Consider the following 24286-nt stretch of genomic DNA (forward strand, 5'->3'; position numbering starts at 1 on the left):
GCGGCATGATGCCCCAGTGCTAGACATCATTAAAAACTGCCACAATGCAGACATCGTAGCGATATGACTGAACTATTGTTAAAAGCTACGTTAAAAATCCAAATCACACACACTATCGTGATTACAAAAAAAGAGAATGAATTATTGGATTAAGCAGATTTAAGAAGCACATGCAAGAGATGTATATGAAGTAATCATAGCAGGGTCGTGCTATTGAGAACCTGTGATGTCAAAAAGGGGATGGCAACATTGTATAGACCTGAGAAAACGGTGAAGGGGTTGAAGAAATGATATAAACTGTTGTTTAAAAAAATGTTTTATATACCTTGGCTTTCTCGTAATACCTCAGAACATTTCTTTGATGGTTTTAATTCGTTTTAAATTTCTGACAAAGAAAATTATTCAGACATCTTTATTAAGATCCTGATGTTCAGTTGCTTGCACAAATGTCAGTCAGTTATGGGATAAACCTCAAAGAAAACACAAATATCTAATGGACAGTGGGCCAAAGACTATGACTGATATTGCCAGTATGTGAAATAGATTCTTCTAGACACAAGAACGAACCCACTTACTAAACCGGCTTCTTTCTTCAAGACAGCGACGGATTAAAATATGAGAGAATGAATAAATTGTGGAATCATTACCGAAGTAGGTAAAATGAAACGTTCAGAATATATAGGTTTATGTTCGTCACGTAGGTGACGAGTTCCAGGCAGATATCACTGACATACAAGGCTGCCAAAAATGTACTACTGGTTGTAAATACATTTCAACAGTGAAAACTGCCGTCTCAATGTATGCCTGTGCTTAAAAAGGTAGAAAACAATTAAGAGAACATACATAACGCTGAAAAAGAAATATTTGAGTAAAGAAAATCAGAAAAGTACAGTTCAACGAAGAAAAGTAATTTTGTAATCTAACGGTCATTGAAGTATTGTGTAAAGAAAATATTGATTACGTTTCGACTTACTCAGAAAATAAGAACTGTTTTTCTAGAAAGGTTTAGACAAACTCTAATGTCTAGAATTATGAAGTATGTAGTGAAAATGAAAGATTAAGATATATTGCAATTCAGGTCATATCATAAATTTATAACTGCGGGTCACCAGTTGAAGCCAGTAAACCTAATTATAGATAAAAGTATTGATTAATGTATTTGGTTATCTTGCAACAGACGCATGTGGAATACCCAGCTATGTATTTGGTGTGAAACGTTAAGATCTCAGAAAATATTAGTCTGTTTTGATTACATCTATCTTGCAAATTTCAAGGAATTGATTCTATATTCAGAGACGTTGTAGTAGGAGACCCTTTAGTATATAAATTTAAGACTTAACAGGGAGGGAATATTGTACAAAAGTAGGAGTTAACTCTATACGACAAAAACCAGAAGATGTATTCAAGCTTGAGATTTTTTTAGTTCCTATTTCCTCGCATGCAATAGCAACTATTGTGTTAAAAGTCCCGCTAAATTCTTGAAAACAAATTACCAGCATATATGTTTGACATTAATATGTTAGTTTTCAAAATATATTTCTCATCTTCTCTTTACTGATCTGCTTATTTAAACTTGTTTTTCAAGTATTAAACCTGGAGTGTGTGTGTGTCAGACATTGATGTGTGTGTGTGTGTGTGTGTGTGTGTGACATTGATGTGTTGTAGTGTATGTGTACGATATTGATGTGTTGACTTTGCTGTGTTGGAGTGTGTGTTTGTAAAATATTGATGTGGTGGAGTATGTGTGAACGCTATTGGTGTGTTTTAGTATGTGAGTAAGATGTTGATTTGTTGGAATATGTTTGTAAGATATGACTGTCTTGGCGTGTGTGTGTGTGTGTAAGATATTGATGTGTTGGAGTGTGCGTGTAAAATGTTGATGTGTTTGAGTGTGTGTAAGACATTTGTGAAGTTCTATGTGACCCACTGCTATGCGTTGGGGTGGGATGCTCCCAATATTTATTTGAATTGCTGTGGAATTCCCACCCTGGCTCGTTTTTGTAGGAAGTGAAATTAGTGATAGAGAGAGGTAAAGCTCCGAGCCCCCAGTCAGCAATACCGACAATTAAATTATTAAGAACACAAAGGTGAAATTCAAAAGAATAACAATTTAATACAAATTAAATGATATTAATTTCTCAACCAATCTACTTCCTCTCGACCATGTTACAACCTATTTCATCACGTGATTATAGTGTGAGATGGCTTTCCCCTGTACTTGGTTTCTACTCATCTGTGTTTACTACGCCAATTGCTTTTCTCCTTCCGGCGTTCTCAGATTCTTCCTGCCCTCTTCCCCTTTTGTCTTCTTTTCTCCTCCTCCTTTTCGTTCTCTCTTCCTCCTTCAACGAGGCTTGTTCTCCGCCTACTTCTATTCTCTATTTCTCCTTCATCAAGGCTTGTTCCCCGCCTACTTCTATTCTCTATTTCTCCTTCAACGGAGCTTGTTCTCCGCCTACTTCTATCCTGTCTCTCTGAGACTCGGGACTTGACTACTCTGTCCCTGAAAGCTTCCTACGAAAAACACAAGGACGTTAGCATTTGTGTTAGCCATCTCGCTCACACTAAATCAACAATCAATCAATCATCAGATCAAGGTTATCTACATCTATGGTCACGCATTCGTGCACATCGAAAAACACACACGTTCTTATAGAAACAACGTTGCAATAAGAGCGGTATCCTACTTATCATACAGAAATCACTAAATTGCGTCACATCAATATATATATTTCCTTAATCTCATTATTGTCAACAATATCACAATAATCCGACGTATTTCTGTACATTACACTCCCACAAGTGTACACAAATATTCAAATATTCATATTATTTAAATTTACACACTGCAGCCATTTTACAAGCTACCATTTAATTCACAATGGCAAAATCTAGAATATCACATGAATAAATACACTAGTTTACTACGAAGTAACTAAATAGCGAAATACAATATTAATTCTGACGAGCGAGCAATCTACTTAATCATAGCTCATTTCTCAAGTACGCATGTAAATTAAACAACACAAGGGTAGTTTTATGTACTAATGATTCTAGTAAGTAAATATACATGCTGCACTTAATTACAATTACAATGCCGTAACATTCTGCAACATTCGAGCAAATAACTCACTGACCTTTACGAAGCTTTCTGTCCTTAGAATGTTCTAAGAGTTTTCCCGCCAAATCACGAGTGGCTCCCTCAAAGTGAGTATATTCTGCTTTACCAGTACGACGGCTTACAAATCACTAATTCGTTATCAGTCCGACTGACTGTTAAGTTCTGGTTCGAATTGATGGCCCCACCCTTCCTCAGTTGTGATTGGATATCAATTCTACCCCCAGTCGGTCCAGTTAACAGATGAGCCTCAAGCCATCTGTCAAAGCGGGGAGATTTTCAATAGCGTTGAGGGTCCTTTGTTCTTAGAACAAAGCTTCTAACATCTATATGCGAGTGTTAACACCTAACGGGGGTTTCTTGTACAAACACAATCGCCATAACAGTGCAGGGTCGACATACTCATTGTGCTAATCCATTCCTTTGTTCCTAACTTACGTAATCGCGGGCAGGCAAACGTGACAAGCACTTTGTAATTCAAGTGAATAATGGTTTGAAGAAATTATTCTACTTAATCATGTACACAGTGAACTTGATTTAGGGCTAAGGTCAGGTACGAAATGCAGATATTCATAACATACAGTCATTACGAAAAGCCAACAAGTAATACAAATTAAACATTCATTATATATATATATATATATATATATATATATATATATATATATATATATATATATATGTGTGTGTGTGTGTGTGTGTGTTTGTGTGTGTGTGTGTGTGTGACACGTGCCTCTTCTGGTCACAAATCCGAGGCCTCCTAGATAGATAGAAAAACGATAGACAGACCGACGCCTAACACATTTCTCTTCAAATGAGAGAGGATATGTTATGAGAACGCTTCAATAATTCCATTTGATTTTATACACAGGTGACCTTTATCTGCGTTACACATACATGCATCTACAAAGGATGTTTGACTAATGCAACCGTAACCAACGCAACCACAGGGAACTGTACAGGATCATTTTGTACTGTAAGTAATGATTTTTTTAAATCAAAGATTCCATTGTATGTAGTCCATCAAGTACAGTGTATTTGTATTATGTTACGAATACATGGCCCTAAACAACGTAACATTAAATTGCGGACCACACCATTTAAATAACATTCAATAAATAATTTATTTATCTGGAATACAAAATGAAAATCTGAAAGAAACTTACAGTATTATGAATTAAAACGCAAATGATCCTAAACCTTCTACCACACTTCCAAAGGTATGGAGTGTTCAGAGTGTATTGCATTATTGAATGTGCTGATGTGTCAGCCTTGAATGTGCTAATGTGTCAAAAGTCTCGATGCATCAAAATTATATAATCCAGAATGTTCTTGAATGAATTCCCAATAATCCCAGCATAATGAGTTAGTCCAAAAGTCAATGAGCTTTTTGTAATAATTAAAATAAAAATGTCGTCTCAATTTATAAGTTAACACAGATAAAAGACTGTTTCCACCATACAGATGTTAAAATAGGAATAATTTATTATGTTTATCATAACCATTTATATACAAAAATCTTGAGACACAATAAGAAGACCAGGAATAAGATCATTTTTTCATCAAATTCGTAAACAAGATCTAGATTTAAAAATTTAGACCTTGAACTCAAACATCAGTAAACAACCTATTTATAACTTACATTAAGTAGTTTACTTATATTGATTTCATGCAAGTAGCCCATATGACCGCTCCGGTAACCTAGTGGTTAGAGCATCCGCCTCGGATGCGGGAGGATCGTGGGTTCGATCCCCGGCCGAGTCATACCAAAGACTTACAAAAATGGTACTAACAGCTGCCTCGCTAGGCGCTCAGCATTAAGAGGTTAGTGTTAGGACTGGTCGGCCTGGTATCAGGATAATGTGGCTGGGTGGGACATCATGCTACATGTCTGCGGCATGATGCCCCAGTGCTAGACATCACTATAAACTGTCACACTGCAGACATCGTAGCGATATGACTGAAACATTGTTAAAGCTACGTTAAAAATCCAAATCACATACACACACACGCAAGTAGCCCATGAAGTACAGCGTACTTCTGTTGATTTCTTGCAAGTAATCCTTCAAGTACAGCGTATTTCTATTGATTCCTTGCAAGTAGCCCATGAAGTACAGCGTATTTCTATTGATTCCTTGCAAGTAGCCCATGAAGTACAGCGTACTTATATTGATCACTTGCAAGTAATCCTTCAAGTACAGTGTAGTTGCATTAATCGTACTTAGAGCTTCAGGAAAAATTAAATGAAGGAGCCATGCCCTATGCACTTCAACCCAACTTTATTCATCTTAATTCAACAATTTGTTATCATAATCTATTGCATGCTTGTATGGTACATATTACATTTTTTACAAGTATCGCATGGTTGTAAACTGCTATATATGTACAAGTTTAATAAGGAAACTTTAAACGGTACTTGAAAAGAGGAGATGGACACACGTACTAATAAAATAATAACCTATCTTTTAAGCGTGTGTAAACACATTTAGATACTGAATATGTATTCCCTATTATTAGAAGTTAACAATTTATTGTGTGGATGGTTTATTGCAGAATTACTTTCAATTCTCAGATATGGGGAAGACACTCATAAACTTTTCAAAGTTTATCTATTATTATGGTTACACAAGAATTTGAAATAATCTTCGAGGCCGAAATCAGCTTTTATATGTTTATGTCGAGACAGTTTGTTAGAATATTTAAACGTATTATTCCAGCATGATAGAAAAGCATCTTTAACTCTTTGTTTAAAACTTGGAATAAACGTGGAATAAACGTGGAATAAACTTGGAATAAACGTGGAGCAATTTACAGAATCAAGAAACATTCACACTTCATCAAAACCAAATGTTTTTAAAGTACCTGATAGGAGTGTAACTAAATTGACGCTTTATTTGGATTAATTTCCAATTTATAACCCTACCCCTACCCTTAACGATAAAGCATTGCTTAGTTTAATATTTTCAGAAAGTTTAATCCTAAAGCAACATTTAATTAACTTAACCATCTAATTAAGTGGAATTCTTCCACATTCACCTTTTACCCTACGTTACAAGTAGATATTTTTAATTTTAACAAATATTTTTTAAATCCTGGGTTATACACATTCAATGACGACCGCCGGGTGAAAACTACACTTCTGATGTCTAGTTCAAACTGGAACAACATCATTATCACAAAGTTTCAAGCATTCATTATAATTTAGGTAACATTTTTTCAAGTTGCAAATAAACATATCTATTGCCTTTAGTGCTCTATCAGCCAGTATTTGTTCAGCTTAGAGAATTTCCCGTCGCTTGAGAAAACAAGAACAATAACCGAAGTTATGGTCTTTTGAAAATATGATCCCTTAAGACAATACGAGGTATGGAATATAGCCGGGAGTAATACTGATGTGGTTGAAAATTTTAATTTGTATGTATGACGATTCATATTTAAATTTCATTTATTACAGTAGTCGTTCATATTATCCATGAGTGTTTGCAAACCCTCAATGTTTCCTTAAATAAAACAAACTCGTCAGCATGCAGTGTCAAAAGTAAAGACAACTCGCCTAACTCTATTCAGGTACATCTCATATATTGTAATTATGTTTCCAGATCTTTAATAAATAACGACAATATGATCGGTGATAAGATTTCACCTTGTATCAAACCTGCTCCAGACTTAAAAAGGCCCTCAGAATACCTCATTGTACATGATTGAACTACACTGTACTTAGAACGAAGAACATTTAACATTTTGCCATTTACAATCTGTATTAAAACTTTCAACCACAAACCATTCTGTAAACTCTATATCATCTGGAAAAGACGTCAACAAATATGAATTACCTTCATATTATTTTCTTGCTAGTTTGGCATACAATGTGTTGTTTGTTTCAATTTGACTACAATATACTCATCTCTCAATTTTAGAAGGTAAATACTGTATGAAACGTACAGCATATAACAGGTTTTTATTAAACACTATGCTATATTTCAATTATTCGTTTTTTATAGCCATTAAGTTACTTTAAAAAACTTGTTATCACACACTGAACATTTTAGATCGTACAACGCTTCGATGAAACATCCTACAACATTACAGCGGGATGCGTTAGTAGTTGTAAGGAGGATGACCAAACAAATGGTAATTTCACCGTACGCACTCGTTGCTGTCAAAGAAACCAATGTAATAAGGATGATCTGGGGATTGTGGCTCTTCCTCGTGGAAATGGTGGCTCTGCAATCAGTTCGGCACCGTTCTGGATCCTGTCCATCTTGCTGGTTATAGTTGCATTTAAAAAGTCGTAATGAACAGTCGCTTCACTAAATATAGAAAAGACAAGTAAAAATTCAGCAAAAATATGCGATGTAGTCAGACAGCTTAATTGACTTAAATCTAATGTTTTAACAAAATATATTATGCTTTGGGGTGGGGTGATTAAATCCCTCTTTTTAAAGATATATTTAAGGAAGATTATTCTTTGAGGACGTCTAACTGAATATCAACATGTTGTGCCCTTGAAAATGTATTTTAATGTAGCCATTTCTCGCAGGAATATTAATTTGCTTGATGGTTTGTTTCACTCTTCCCTGAGACGAGGACACTTTTAATGCCTTTAATAAATGTGCATAAATTCCAGACTAGTAAAGTACCTCGCTTTAGAAATAATTCCCGAGTAGATTGTGACACATTGGAACACATTATAAACTTCCTTCAAGGCATAAATATGTACAGAGTATGTCACCTTTCTATCAATGAAATCCAAAATGAGATCATATCAGATTATATCTATTGGGATGCCTGTAATCTAGCTAACTATCTGCGTTCATTGCACTCACCAAATGATATGAGATACATTGGTTCTTTAAAAAAATTATGGCTAAAGAAAATAAGAGTATAAATACTCATTCTATGATTTTGTAAAGTATGAAAAACAACCATCCAAAAGCAATGCATGGTGGGTAGCAAGGTCAACGGGCACTTCGTACAGACATTCTTTAGATAACAATGGATTGTAATATTGCATATTTACAACACTTTTGCAAAATAAACTACTGTTGCGAATAGTTTAGGAGTGACTACACCGATATTGCGCAAAATGCCTACTTTTGTCTGCACTTAATAAGGACAAGAAACATTTACAGGATATCAACACATACGATTGTAGATATAGCATAATAAACAATATACTCGTTATTTTAATGTAGTTTTCTTCTTTTTTATGCTTTAGCTTGCATTATTATGATTTACCCAATTAATTTTAAAATAAAACTCAGTTGTAAGTGGAAGGATTTGCAATGGTTCGTTTAGCAAAGAAACTTTGATATTTACAAAAATCTGCACCTCTGGATTATCCGTCCACATTAATCACATTATCTGAGATCCAAAGTGCAATAACAAGACAAAAAGGAGGTAAATGACCAGGATCATATTTTTTTATTGTGGAACATTTTAAATTTTCAGATACTAGACTTCTGATTTTGATGATTTTACTTAATTGTATGTTTGTACATAACTTTGTTCCAGGTGATTTCACAAAAGTTATAATTATACCGCTACTAAAAAGAAAAATTAGTAACCTGGCGGACAAAATTAAGTACAGACCTATAGCTCTTACGACTATTATTTCAAAAATATTTGAATGCATCATACTGCAAAGATGTGAAGTCACAATCTCCGATGATCAGTTTGGTTTTTAAAAGCAGCATTCAACAGATTTATGCCTTTATGACTTTAAGGAAACTTTTAGCTATTATGTAGAGCATGGCAGCCCAGTGTTTGCATACTTTTTAGACGCTAGTAAGGCATTTGATAGGGTCAATCATTGGACACTCTTTAAAAAGTTGTTTGATATTAAAATACCTGTCTACATAGCTCATATTTTAGCTAACTAGTTATTGTTTATAACTAGTTAACTAGTTATTGTTTATAACAATAGTCTTCGTTTTGTTTTTGTCCTTCCGCGATGGAACAGTGCCTCCAACATGTTTGTAATGTATAATGGATTCAGTTTTGATGAAGTAATTAGAAAGTGTGATGAAAAGAATATCTAATAGAAAGAACTTATATTGAAATATATTTAGAACTATGACATTTATTTAAATTCTCGTATTAGTAGATGGAACAAATTACTCTTTAAATGCGTCACATAATTTCATTCTTAACGATACAGGGCATATTCCTTTGTTGTAGATGTCTCTGTATACTTGTACATAGGAGGTATATGATCTTTTATGTCTACAGTGGTTTTACTTTATATCTATATTTTAATTTAGATATATGGACTATGTTGTCTGATATAGAGAATTCTTATCTTATCTTATCTAATAACCGTCACCACGAAATAATCAATTTATAGGGTCAGCTTGTTGGTGACATGACCTTCTAAAGGTTACTTTCTAATTTAGGCTCAACATGTACTGGATTATGATGCGTACATTTTCTTTTTCCCAGATGTTTGGTTGCTAAGGATGGAAGAAGTGTTCTAGAATTAATTATGAATCAGGCAGAAAACTTTACGAGGTAGCACAAACTCTACCTTATCATGTCACTGCATGGGGCGGATGCTTGCAAAAAATGATTTCTTCTCAAATGTAAACGAATCATAATATTTTGTATTGAAGTTATTATACCTATTGCAAATTTAAGACTGACTCGAGGCCAATATCCCTTAGACCCTTAACAATGCACTATGACGGTTATATGTACTTTTTCAGTGCTCTTGTTATGACAATGTATATGGTGGCTCTTCTCTACTGATGTAGCAAGTAAGGAAAATCGACGGTCAAAACGAAACGGATGCAGATTACACAAGATATTCAATGATATGGTGCTTCTTATCTTGCTTATTGCAAGCCTTAATTTCATCCATCTAATGATAAGAAACATGTTGGTTTAGATGTTTGATCTCAATAAGACCATTGTCCAGACTTGACAAAAATGGTCTTATTACCGGGTTTGGTCTTTATAACGAAGTGCAATTAATACTGGTTAAAAAATATGGTTCTTTCAATTTTTAGTCGGTTTAGTTGGATAAGCTTAGAAATTTTAAAGGTCCTTTGTCTGATATTACTGTAAATAAATACAATAACTAACGGCCTACTTTTTTCCGTTATTTTGCTGGAATTCTCAATGCTGAGATGAAGAATGTACTACCTATGGAATTACGATATATGTGACTGCTCCATTGTGTAAAACGCGAGGAACCGACAACGGTGATGCGATGAAACGAAAGCGACAATGTTCAGCACATCGCTTCATCGCGTCATCGTCATATCCATACATCCAAGGCGCTCGAGGTATGGAACTAATGTCCCTAACACGGATCAGTATTTACCATGCTGTTGAATAATTGCTATCGAAAACTTCATTATGACATACAATCAATCGAAAAGTGCTATATGATTCCTGTGAGTAGTTGATTGACTTGGTTTTATTTTATCACTTTGACCTTGTTAGTGAACAAAATCCTACTACCCTTTCATTGCCTGCTATTTTTAGAAATATTTGTTTTTGCGAATTACAGATTGAAATTTATTATCAATATTGCTGCTGGGAAATTCGATGGTAACAGAATATTAGAATTTTGGGTTTTTTATGAAGGGTAAATCCCAATTAAACCAAATAGTTTTACCTACCGGAAACGGACGTCTACATGGCTTGAATACGTCTTTAACGCGTCTAAGACATATTGGGGTTGTTCATTTTATCATTGAGTACAAAGCTAATAGTATGAAATGTAAATTAACATTAAATTATAGTTTATATTGAACAACGCCGATGGTGTTAAATTCCTGTTATAAAACCAAGTAGTCGGTTTGCTTAATTACAAATTATATACATATTTAAGGAAAGCCACAACCAAGAGAAGAAAATAAATCACTGTCGAACATTTTTTTGTTTGAAAGGGATGTATAGTTATTTGAATATATTTGGCTGCCATAATTTGATATGCAGTATCGAGCTCCTTTAATGTAACCAATGGAGCGATTAGGGATGTTCATTCCCCCTATGTTATTTAATATATACATAGACGAGTTATGTCGTCAAATTGGTTAGTGTCACGTGTGGTTATTTTTGACGCTTCTTAACAATTTTAATTATCCTGATAATATGTCATTGATGAATCCTTCTGTATCAGGTGCTAGGAAATTATAAATGATATGTGAACAATAGGCATTTGTGAATGGCATCATTTATAATATACATAAATTGGTATGCTTCTTTCAAATTACCATCTCCCTCCATCTCCTCCTGTATATCTTAACGGTCATGTTCTTACATGTATCAACAGTTATGCGTATTTGCGTCCTATTTTAAGATCCGATCCGTCAGATGATGAAAATATGATGAGTCACTAAACCATTGACAAACTTTAGCGAATGTATTACAAAACTAATGATTGGTCATAATAATAGCCTTTTCTTTTCAATTAAGTCCTCAAACATGGGCACCTGCCTCTGTCATGTTTGTAAACTATAAAGTAATCAGTTTTTGAAGAAGCAAGTGGAAAGTATGTGTTCTCAATGCTGACAACAATATCCAATAGTAAGAAATGTATCATAAAATTTCTGTAGAACAAAGACATTAGTTTGACTCCTCGTCTTAATAATAGATGAAACAATTATTTTTTAAATGTCTTACATAATTTAATTCCTAACAATGCTGGACACAGTCTGTAGTCATAGATATGTGTGCATATTTATCAACAATATATCTGGGATATTTTTATGCTATATTTTAATTTCGATGTATGGATTATCGGTCAGAAATAAAGAATTCTTATCTTATATTATGGATTCTTATATTGTACAATTACATAATAACAAAGATACATGTATTATATATGTTTCTGCTGACATTACGTACATAGGTCAATATGTTTTGGATATTGCCACGTTTAAAGAACCACGCCTACGATCAAAAGAGTTTCTAGATTGGGAGGTGCGTCCCTAAGGCTTATCAATGTACATTAACTTGTAACTAAAATATATTGCTGATTTCCATTTAGATATAATATTAGCCAAAATTTATATTTTTAATCAATTTTTTGTTTCATTTGTTTTGTTTCGATATGTCATCTATTGTTTAGCGTATATATCTGCTCTATACTTGTTCTTGTACCAAAATTACATGGATATGTCAAGGAATAGACCAGTGTATGCACTTATGTCCATTTTTTTTTATAGAAGCACTCTCAAAATACATTAAAAAAGATACGTATAATACATGTTTAAGCTAATAGGCTATTTTGTACCTGAGTCAATAGCTTGCCTATATCATTTGGTGACCACTTAGGGGAACCGTGCCAGTGACCAAGGGAGTTTAAAACTTGGAAACGTGTTCCACATTATGTTCAATGTACAATGACCTTTTGTAACCTCAAGACATTGTTCATTTCCATTCAGAAATACCATTCTAAAATCTATTGTGTTTTTACAACGTCTGAGCAATTGCATTTTGTTAATCACTACTTGCCTGTTTTGTTGAGCTCTGAAAAATGCAAACATTAACTGAACAAAAATATATATAGCTGTAACCAACAACAGACCAGTGGCCACAAATTTCATTTCTAATTAAATAAATTTTCTCAAAAGATTTAAGAGATCGTTCGGAATACATTGTGTATTAGAGATTGATTAAGGAAATTATTTTTTAAAGTTTCTTTATGAAAACGTGTTATATGTATCGTATATGCTTGAACTATTGTGCAGTGAGGTGTGTTTTTGATTAAAGATATTGCAGTGAAAATAACTGTTTTCCTTGCAACTTCATACTATAGTATTAAATCCTTCCCAAGTCATATTATGGTATTACGTTCTTTCCATGTCATGATATGTTATTACATCCTTCCCATGTCATGATATGTTATTGCATCCTTCCCATGTCATACTATGGTATTACGTGCTTCCTATGTCATACTATGGTATTACGTCCTTCCTATGTCATACTATGGTATTACGCCCTTCCCATGTCATGATATGTTATAATATCCTTCCCATGTCATGCTATGTTATTACATCCTTCCCATGTCATACTATGGTATTACGTCCTTCCCATGTCATGCTATGTTATTACATCCTTCACATGTCATATTATGGTATTACGTCCTTAATATGTCATACTATGGTATTACGTCTTTCCCATGTCATGATATGTTATTACATCCTTCCCATGTCATATTATGGTATTACGTCCTTCCTATGTCATACTATGGTATTAAGTCTTTCCTATGTCATACATAGAGGATCTCAAATGGGTACTTAGTTAATATTGAAATTACTAAACGAGTTGAATAATGTCAGCTTTTGCTCATTACCCATTTGAGATTCTTTTTATCACATAGTTTTTATTTCAGTAGAAATTACTGAGATAGAAAGAAGAATCAATAATTTCGTTCGTTCTGACAGACGTAGAACATTTCATTTATTGTGCGTAAAAAAATAGTCCCAAGTAAAATGAACTAGTATTAACGTTTAAAAGTAAATTATACTTTTCTTACAATCTAAAAGTCAAAGAACAAGCGTCCTTCCGAATATACAGAACATTTTACACAGACAAAATCATTTTTCAACACAAAATGTCCAATGCTCGAAATGTCACATTGTTTGATGCGGTACGTGTTAGAATGCAGTAGAGACGGTACATGTTTACGTAACCTAACACAACACTTTCACATCTAAACATTACATTGTTTCATTATTAATTTGAAAGACGGTTTCCTGGATGCAGAAATTCATACATTTACTGTTATGTATTTGTGACTGGATATTTGCAGTATTTGACTTGGAACAGCGGACTGCAGAATATGTAAACTAATTTCATTTTGAGTCGGAATTGCATCACATACTTACCGCGTAAATATGCAGTGGTTGGATAAACTTCTGTAAATTTGGAAACCGGTTTATATCCACGTTCTTCTGTGAACAGAAGTGAGTTTATTTACTTCTGTAAACTAACATTTAAACCACGCTTGTATATACAGTGGATTCCATGCTTCAGGTTTACCGCCCCCCTCCAACTCCAGCTTACACATTCGCCATGAACTGAGCAATACCCTTAGTTTTACTTGTTGTTGTTGTTCGTGTCTTTGGATTTTAGCCATTTTTGATGTTATGGCATGTTATACATGACATATCAAGCCCCTGTGGTGGTAAATTAGCCATATTCAGACAGACGAAACCATTTTCCCCAATTCCTTTCGCGAATCGAATAAAAAAAATGACCGTCTAAATGTTTATTGACAACGAAACAATTCAGATGGCGGGGTGAAAATGTTTTCTTACGATCGCATCCAATAAGTAAAGGGAATACTGCACACTGCTACTACTAATAATAATAATAATGAGGACTTTGAATAGCGCCTAATTTTTAGAAGCTCTAAGCGCTTTACAACATTAGACAACACCTATAAGATAAAAAAACATATAATAATATTATTACAAAAACAAAAAACATTAAAAAATAAAAAACATGCTGAGAATATTTCAGGTAGGAAACATTATTAGATCTTTAAGTTTGTTCTTGCAGTTGAAATAAGTGAGTTTTGAGAGCCCTCTTGAATGTGATCACTGTGTCTTTGTGTCTAAGTTCAGTGGGCAATTCATTCTACGTTGCTGGGCCTTGGTATGCAAAAGAACGCTGTCCATATGACTTTGTTTTCATAGTGGTAATAATGAGTATACGATTGTCAGAAGAGAAGAGTAATTATCTTGCTGGTGTGTATACATGGGTGAGGTCGGATAGGTATGTTGGACTAGAGTCCGACATGAAAAGTAGCACAGAGAACAAATTTTGTGTTTGATTCTGGATTGAATGGATAGCCAGTGTAGGGTACAGAGCAGCGGGGAGGTGTGCTCTGATCGTGGTACTCTAAGTATGATCCGAACAGCTGTGTTTTGAACTTTTTGAAGTTTCTGGAGTAGATATTGAGATGAACCAGACAGAATTGAGTTACAATAGTCCAGTCTTGAAAGTACTAATGAACACACAAGTGTTTTAGTGGCATCACAAATATGAAACTGTACACACAATAGGCAAAGTGTACCGACTATGTGATAATATGGTATTAAGTCCTTCCTATGTCATACTATGGTATCATGTTCTTTTTATGTCATACTATGATATTACGGCCTTCCCATGTCATACTAAGGTATTACATCCGTCCCATGCCATACAATGGTATTACGTCATTCCCATGGAATACTATGGTATTACGTCCTTCGCATGTCATAACATGACATTACGTCCTTCCCATGTCACGATCTGGTATTACGTCCTTCCTATGTCATGTTATGGTATTACATCTTTCCCAATGTCATAGTATGGTATTACATCCTTTCTATGTCATACTATGGGTATTACGTAATTTCTATGTCATGATATGGTGTTATGTATATCTCCAGTCGACCTTCCGGACATGTTTGCAAATTTCTTCCGTGACAAAGTACAAACCATTAGAGATAAGCTTGACACCACAATTTCAATTGACACGTCGTCACCATACAGTTGGGATACAGAATTTGAGCGGCAACGGTTAGCAGCATTTGAACCTGTCTCTATGGATTTCGTACGTACAATCCTGATGAACTGAAGTCATGTGAACTTGATCCAATGCCAACATCACTGCTGCTTGAGTGCTTATATCCAGTATTGCCTTCACTAACTGATGTTATTAATACCTCTCTCATTAGTGGAATTCCCAAAGCCTCTGCTGAAGAAACCAACACCAGACTATAACGATTTAAAGAACTAGCGCCCAGTTTCTAATCTCCCATTCGTATCAAACATTTTAGAAAAGGTTGTTCTAGCCCAGCTTGTATCTCATCTGAATTCAAACAGTCTTTTTAGCATATCGCCCTTGCCACAGTACTGAAACTACTCTTCTAAAAGTAGTTAATGACATTATCTCTGCTTTGGAAAGATTACAGTCCTCGCCCTCCTTGATTTGTCTGTAGCATTTGACACAATTGACCATGATATATTACTTCATCGTCTCCAGCATGTATTTGTATTTGGAATTCATGATCCAGCCTTACTGTGGTTCATATCCTACTTGTCTGCAAATGGAATACACTCCAGTCCAGTTGATCTATGTTGTGGTGTTCCACAGGGGTCTGTTGTTGTACCTGTTCTCATCAATCTATACACTCAGCCGCTCTCAAGTATCATAGATCATCATCCAGTGTCTCACCAACTGTACGCTGATGACACCCAAATATACAAATCTAGCCGCCCAACTGAAGTTGATGCTACCGTCCAAGGTGTAGAGAGGTGCATTTCTGATGTGAAATTATGGATGACATGTAACAAGATGCAGATGAATGATGATAAAACTGAGGCCATTATGATTACAACACAAAGAATTTTCCATTCACATCCTTTACCTCAAACAATAAATATCAGCAACACCAACATTAAATTCTCACAGTCAGTACCAAACCTAGGTGTTACTCTGGACAGTACTCCCACATTGCACAAACATGTCATGAACATATGCAAGGCTGCATATCTTGAGCTGAGACGCATCAGCTCAATTCGCAAATATCTTTCAGTTGATGCCACTAAAACACTTGTGTGTTCATTAGTACTTTCAAGACTGGACTATTGTATCTCAATTCTGTCTGGTTCATCTCAATATCTGCTCCAAAAACTTCAAAAAGTTCAAAACACAGCTGTTCGGATCATACTTAGAGTACCACGATCAGAGCACACCTCCCCGCTGCTCTGTACCCTACACTGGCTATCCATTCAATCCAGAATCAAACACAAAATTTGTTCTCTGTGCTACGTTTCACTGACGGACTCTAGTCCAACATACCTATCCTACCTCACCCATGTGTACACACCAGCAAGATAATTACGCTCCTCTTCTGACAATCGTATACTCATTATTGCCACTATGAAAACAAAGTCATATGGACAGCGTTCTTTTTTGCATACCAGGGCCCAGCAACGTGGAATGAATTGCCCACTGAACTTAGACACAAGACACAGTGATCCCATTCAAGAGGGCTCTCAAAACTCACTTATTTCGACTGCAAGAACAAACTTAAAGACCTAATAATGTTTCCTACCTTAAATATTCTCAGCATGTTTTTTTTCTAATTTCATGGTGTTTGTTTTTGTAATCATATCATTATACGTTTTTTATCTTATAGTTGTTGTCTAATGTTGCAAATCGCTTAGGGCTTCTAAAGATTAGGCGCTATGCAACGTCATCATCATTACTATTATTATTATTATTATTACGTTCTTCCCTTCCGATGTCATATTATGGTATTACGTCCTTCATATGCCATATGATGGTCTTTCGTCCTTCCCATGTCATGATATGGTATTACGTTCTTTTAAAATTATACTATTGTATTAGGTCCTTCTCATATCATACCATGGTATTACGCCCTTCCAGTCATACTATGGTATTGCATCCTTTCTATGTCATACTATGGTATTACGTCCTTCCTATGTCATACCATGGTATTACGTTCTTTCCATGTCATACTATGATGATATGTCGCTTCATGATTAAAACTATTTTAAGAACAGTGTCCCCTAAAATAATAATACATATTTAAAAGAAATCTTCCGATAATAGAATGATATAGAATAGTTTAATTTTTCCTTTTTTGGAAATATGGTTGACCAGACGATCAGTTGTGTGACTTTTTGTGGTGTGTTTCATGTAATAAAGCAATGTTTTCACTCGGGGACAAGAAAGAATACGTACAGTTGTTAAGACCATATGGTCTTAAACTAAGTAACAGAAAAAACCATAACAAACAAGTTCAGTCAAATTCAACAAATAATTCATTTCTCTAGACTACCACTGAAAATTTGAAAGGACATTTCAGTTTAATGAATTAAATCCCAGCTAGTACTGAAAGCTTCATCACAAGTCCAAAAAATATACAGTGTTCTGAATGAGTTCCAGTATTCAATGTGCTGATGTGCAAATTGGCTCGGATAAGCAGATGTTCCAACAGTATTGATATATCACAATGATACAATCAAGAATGTCATTGAATGAATTCACAATAATCCCAAATTAGTCACGTAGTCCAAACAGTCAATGAACAATTTCCATGAATCACGTAAATAAATAATTCATCTGAAATTAGAACTAAAAACATCTAAAAGACTGATTCCCATAGTTAGATGTTAAAATAGTAACACTTAATTCTGTTGATCACAACTTTAATATACAAACCTAAGACACAGTAAGAGGGCATAATGTGGATAATTTTCCAATCCTATTCTTAATAAGGTCATGTCTGGTTACCTAAATTTTAACAAATAACAGATAGCCCATTCTTTTCCAAGGAAATAACCAGTGTCCTGAACTCAGATTCAAGATATGATGTTACTCACAAGTGGTTATTACCTTAAAATATAATTTACATTTATGGACAATTGTCTATGAAATGTGTTGTTTACAAATGAGCATTTTAATGTAGATTCGTTAACAATAGTTAAATACTCAATATAGACATATATAGCATAGTGAAAAGCGTACAACAGCCAATACATGTTTATATTTTCACAGAGAAAAATAACTATTCAGAATAATGAAAATACACAAACTTAAGAAAAAGAATAAAATAACACGACGTAACTACATATTTAGAAGGGATCTGTTGTCTATGGATGAGGTGTAATAACACATGACTAGAAGAAATCTACTGTATATAGATGAGGTGAAATAACCACATGACCAGAAGGGATCTCTTGTATGCCAATGAGATGACATATCTAAATAACTAAAACGGATCTATTGTATATGGATGAGGTGAAATAACAACATAACCAGAAGGGACCTATTGTCTCTGGTTGAGGTGAAATAACTACATGACTAGAAGGGATCTATTGTATATTGATGAGGTTAAATAACTACATAACTAGACCGGATTTATTGTATATGGATGAGGTGAAATAACTACATAACTAGAAGGGATCTATTGTATATGGATGAGGCGAAATAACTACATAACTATAAGTGATCTATTGTATATAGATGAGGTAAAATAACTACATAACTTAAAGGGATCTTTTGTATATGGATAAGGTGAAATAACTACATAACAATAAGGGATCTTTTCTATATGGATAAAGTGAAATAACTACATAGTTTTAAGGGATCTATTGTATATGGATGAGGTGAAATAATTACATAACTTAAAGGGATCTATTGTATATAGATGAGGTTAAATAGCTACATAACTATAAGGGATCTATTGTATATGGATGAGGTGAAATAGCTACATATCCAGTAGGGACCTATTGTAATGAATGAGGTGAAATAACTACATAACTAGAAGGAATATATTGTATGTGAATGAGATGACATCTAAATAACTAGAAGGGATCTATTGTATAGATGATGTGAAATAACTACATGACAAGAAGGGATATATTGTATATGGATGAGGTGAAATAACTACATGACCAAAACGGATCTATTGTATATTGATGAGGTTAAATAGCTACATGACTATAAGGATCTAAGGATCTATTGCATAGATGAGGTGAAATAACTACATGACTACAAGCGATCTATTGTATATGGATGAGGTGAAATAACTAGAAGGGATCTAATGTATATGGATGAGGCGAAATAGCTGCATAACAATAAGTGATCTATTGTATATGGATGAGGTGAAATAACTACATAACTATAAGGGATCTATTGTATATGGATGAGGTTAAATAGCTACATGATTACAAGGGATCTATTGTATATTGATGAGGTTAAAATAGCTACATGACTATAAGGATCTATTGTATAGATGAGGTGAAACAACTACATAACAGGAAGGGATATATTGTATATGGATGAGGTGAAATAACTACATAACTTAAAGGGATCTATTGTATATAGATGAGGTGAAATAACTACATCGCTTAAAGGGATCTATTGTATGTGGATGAGGTGAAATAGCTACATAACTCTAAGAGATCTATTGTACATGGATGCGGTGAAATAACTACATGACTAGAAAGGATCTATTATATATGGATGAGGTGAAATAACTTCAAAACTAAAAGGGATCTTTTGTATATGGATGAGGTGAAATAACTACATGACTAGAAGGGATCTATTGTATATTGATGAGGTTAAATAGCTACATACTATAAGGATTTATTGTATAGATGAGGTGAAATAACTACATGACAAGAAGGGATATATTGTATATGGATGAGGTGAAATAACTACATAACTATAAGGCATCTATTGTATATAGATGAGGTGAAATAACTACATAACTTAAAGGGATCTATTGTATGTGGATGAGGTGAAATAACTACATGACTAGAAGGGATCTATTGTATATGGATTAGGTGAAATAACTACATGACTAGATGGGATCGGTTGTATATGAATGAGGCGAAATAATTACATAGCTATAAGTGATCTATTGTATATGGATGAGGTGAAATAACTACATAACTTAAAGGGATCTATAGTATATGGATTAGGTAAAATAACTACATAACTATAAGGGATCTATTGTATATGGATGAGGTGAAATAACTACATAACTCTAAGGGATCTATTGTATATGGATGAGGTGAAATAACTACATAACTATAAGAAATATATTGTGTATAGATGAGGTGAAATAACTACATAACTTAAAGGAATCTATAGTATATGGATTAGGTAAAATAACTACATAACTATAAGGGATCTATTGTATATGGATGAGGTGAAATAACTACATAACTATAAAAGATCTATTGTATATGGATGAGGTGAAATAACTAAATACCTATAAGAAATCTATTGTGTATAGATGAGGTGAAATAACTTCATAACTATAAGAAATCTATTGTGTATAAATGAGGTGAAATAACTACATAACTTAAAGGGATCTATAGTATATGGATTAGGTCAAATAACTACATAACTATAAGGGATATATTGTGTATAGATGAGGTTAACGACTGTTGATCAAAGCTATCAGCAGAATATCAAAATTGCGGTATATTTCTAGACGTGAGCAAGTTAGCTCAATAATTACGAAGAGATAGTGTTTCATTGGGCACCATCTGTAGCAATGCATCTGTAACTATATGTTATTTTTGCTATTAACTCAAAATTCCTGTTATAATCGCCATTACGATAAAGAACAATATAAATGTATTTGCATTACAAAGGAATACTATTGCTATTACTACTACTGATGCTGCTACTACTGATGATGCTGCTACTATTACTACTACTACTAATGATAATACTACTATCACTGTTATTATTATTACTATTATTATTATTATTATTACTATTATTATTATTATTATTATTATTATTAAATTGACTTGAGAATATGCAGGCTGAGTAAACTGACAGGAAATAAAGTGACGGACACTGGGCTAGACAGAAAACGTTTTGACTAGAGTTTTACGTTTAACCCAAAGTTGCAATAAGTTCTGTACTATCCAACGTTTATATTAATGGTCACGTTCGTGGTCATTACATCTGTGCTTTGACTCAGAAGGGACATTTCCAGGGACTGGATGATCATTTGAAATGGTTCGCTTGTTTTGCGTTGACTTTTTCTGATATGATTTTTGTCATTGTTCACGCTTTCTCTAAATTCAGTTGTTTCGATAGCACATTGGCTGCACACATATTGCGTGTCGGACGTAAATGACATTGGTACTGGCACGTCTAAACTTTTGGCTGAAAAAATAAGGAAACTTGTTGATGAACTCGAGACAGTTATAGTATGAGGTATTTGCTGACAGATTAGACAATGTTTGTCCTTACATAAGGTAACTGCTGACAGATTATGCAATGTTTGACCTAACATCCGGTATTTGCTAACTGATTATGTTTGTTCATTTTTCCCCAACTATGGTTTGAGTTGTACTGAGCACGCGCAAGGTTGTCTCTTAAGTCAGTTGGTAATCGGTAAGCAACCAATAGTAGTTCTTTCAATTAGCTACTTTAGACGTGCAGACGAGTCAATAATGTGACAGTCTCCGGTTGTTGATCGTCTTAGCTAGTAACGGACGAGTCTGCTTCAGTCAATCGTATTTTCTTTGGAAAGAAATCATATCAGCCATAATAGTCTTGCTCACGAGTAATACTACTCAAACGCTTAAGCTACCAACCAATCACGCTATCAACGGATCTACACACATTCATAAAGAAATATACGTTGCATATAAACTCATTCATACAAACTAAAAGAATAACATCACCATAAATTTTTGTAAACATCTAATGTCTCACAGATGACGTATTTTGAACTAGTTCTCATATGTGCCGAAAAATAAGCAATTTGCATGAAATTCTTTGCTTCAGTTCCGTTCCACAAAATACCAATATTCAGGGGTATATTGTTATTGTGCGAAATTAATTGCTGACATCTCCAACAAAATGATTTCGCACATACATACCAGATCATGTATTGTTTCCTTCCAATCAACCAATGGACCAGTTAATATGTTAATCCAACGTCAACGAGCACATAGCAATTCCAATGAATAATTTAAATAAATAATTCATATCGAATTATATCTGAACACAGCTGTAAATTGTGATAACAGATGTGATTTCAGAGACTGATTTGAAATGGGAATGAATTACTTGTTTATAAAATCCCTATTTACACACATTTCACTTGACCTACATTTGACTCATTCCAATTGAAACTTCCAGTCAAATTATAAATAAGTCCTTTTTTAGAATGTTCTGAACTAAAAGGTTATGTCAAACATGTTATTTACAACGTACAATCATGGACAAACATTAGTCATGTTAACATCATGTTTACAATTAAGGATTATAATAAACTACAATCTACAATCATGGACACAACATGCATACATACATACATACATACATACATACATACATACATACATACATACTTACATACATACATAGATACATACATACATACAAAAATAATCCTGATATAAGAAATGGAAGTCTTTGTTCCTGGACCGAATTCCTCAACTTACAGCTTCTCTACCTGTGTTTTATGCAACCATTTCAATGTTATACTCATTTATTAAATGATCACCTTCTTTTCGTGGCCAACCAATAAGTGTTTCCTGACGGAACTGTGGTCACTTGCTGCTTAAAGCGATCATTGGAACATATCGACCGTACCCGAATTAATCTGTGAGTGTGACTTGGTATTTATTGATCTCTTTGTTACTTTAAAGCTACCCAATCGCTTCTAAATTGACCTTGTAGGTAAATACTCCAGGTAAATCGTCATTCTTATATACACCTGTACCGACCCACTTTTGTTTGTTTGTTGTTGGGGAGCGGGGTGCACGCTTTTTACGATATTAAACGTATTCATTAAGATTAACAGGGAAGTAATTCTACTCCAAATTTGCCGACGCTTATCCAATTTTACTTATTCGACAATCTTTATCAGTGTTTACTATCTAAGTTTTTCAAATTGGATCGGGTCCCCGAGTGGCCGTGTGGTCTAAAGCGCTCTCCGTTACGGATCACTGCCATCTCACCTCTGTCTGCGTGGGTTCGAGTCTCAGATTCGGCCAATGTGGGTATGTGAGAAAGCCTGCCAGTAGCCTCTCGTGGGTAGGTGGTTCTTTCCGGGGTTTTTACCGGGTTCTTCCTCCACCATTAATAATGGCCGCCATGTATAGCCTATCGTGTGCTGAAAAATGGTGTTAAACCCCATAACAACAACAACAACAAATTGGACCTATCCCACAATTGCCATAAGCGTTTACTGCCTACGTTTATCAAATTGAACCTATCCCACAATGTCCATCAGTGTTTACTGCCTAAGTTATCTACCTGGAATTATTCCGCAATTATAGTACAGACTGCTTATCAACTGATTTAATTTATTTGATAACCTGTACAAAATATGACATGCAATATGTTGGACATACACGTCAACAAGTTTCATAGATAATGAATAGCATCGCTTTCATATAAAACATTGTATGGATCCCCAGTTCTCCTCAAATGATTCAATACATTTCAATACAAATAGTCAGTCTTTACGCTTTCATATAAAACATTGTATGGATCCTCAGTTCTCCTCAAATGATTCAATGCAGTTTAATACAAATAGTCAGTCTTTACGCTTTCATATAAAACATTGTATGGATCCTCAGTTCTCATCGAATGATTCAATGCAATTTAATACAAATAGTCAGTCTTTACGCTTTCATATAAAACAT

At 34.3% G+C, this 24286-nt stretch overlaps 1 protein-coding gene across 1 annotated transcript in view; it reads left to right on the top strand.

Annotated features, from left to right (window-relative positions):
- Positions 1–12859, top strand: part of LOC149802463 (uncharacterized) — a 70289-nt gene extending 57430 nt beyond the window's left edge. The window contains exons 4-5 of the mRNA XM_089951701.1: positions 3990–4094; positions 7168–12859. Of these exons, the coding sequence (XP_089807827.1) occupies positions 3990–4094; positions 7168–7413 (351 nt within the window). The 3' untranslated portion in view covers positions 7414–12859. The remainder of the gene's footprint in view (positions 1–3989; positions 4095–7167) is intronic.
- The last annotated feature ends 11427 nt before the right edge of the window (positions 12860–24286 follow it).

The sequence above is a fragment of the Sinohyriopsis cumingii genome, chromosome 3 (assembly GCF_028554795.1).
Source record: "Sinohyriopsis cumingii isolate HCF-2022 chromosome 3, ASM2855479v2, whole genome shotgun sequence".
In the NCBI taxonomy this organism is placed as follows: domain Eukaryota; kingdom Metazoa; phylum Mollusca; class Bivalvia; order Unionida; family Unionidae; genus Sinohyriopsis; species Sinohyriopsis cumingii.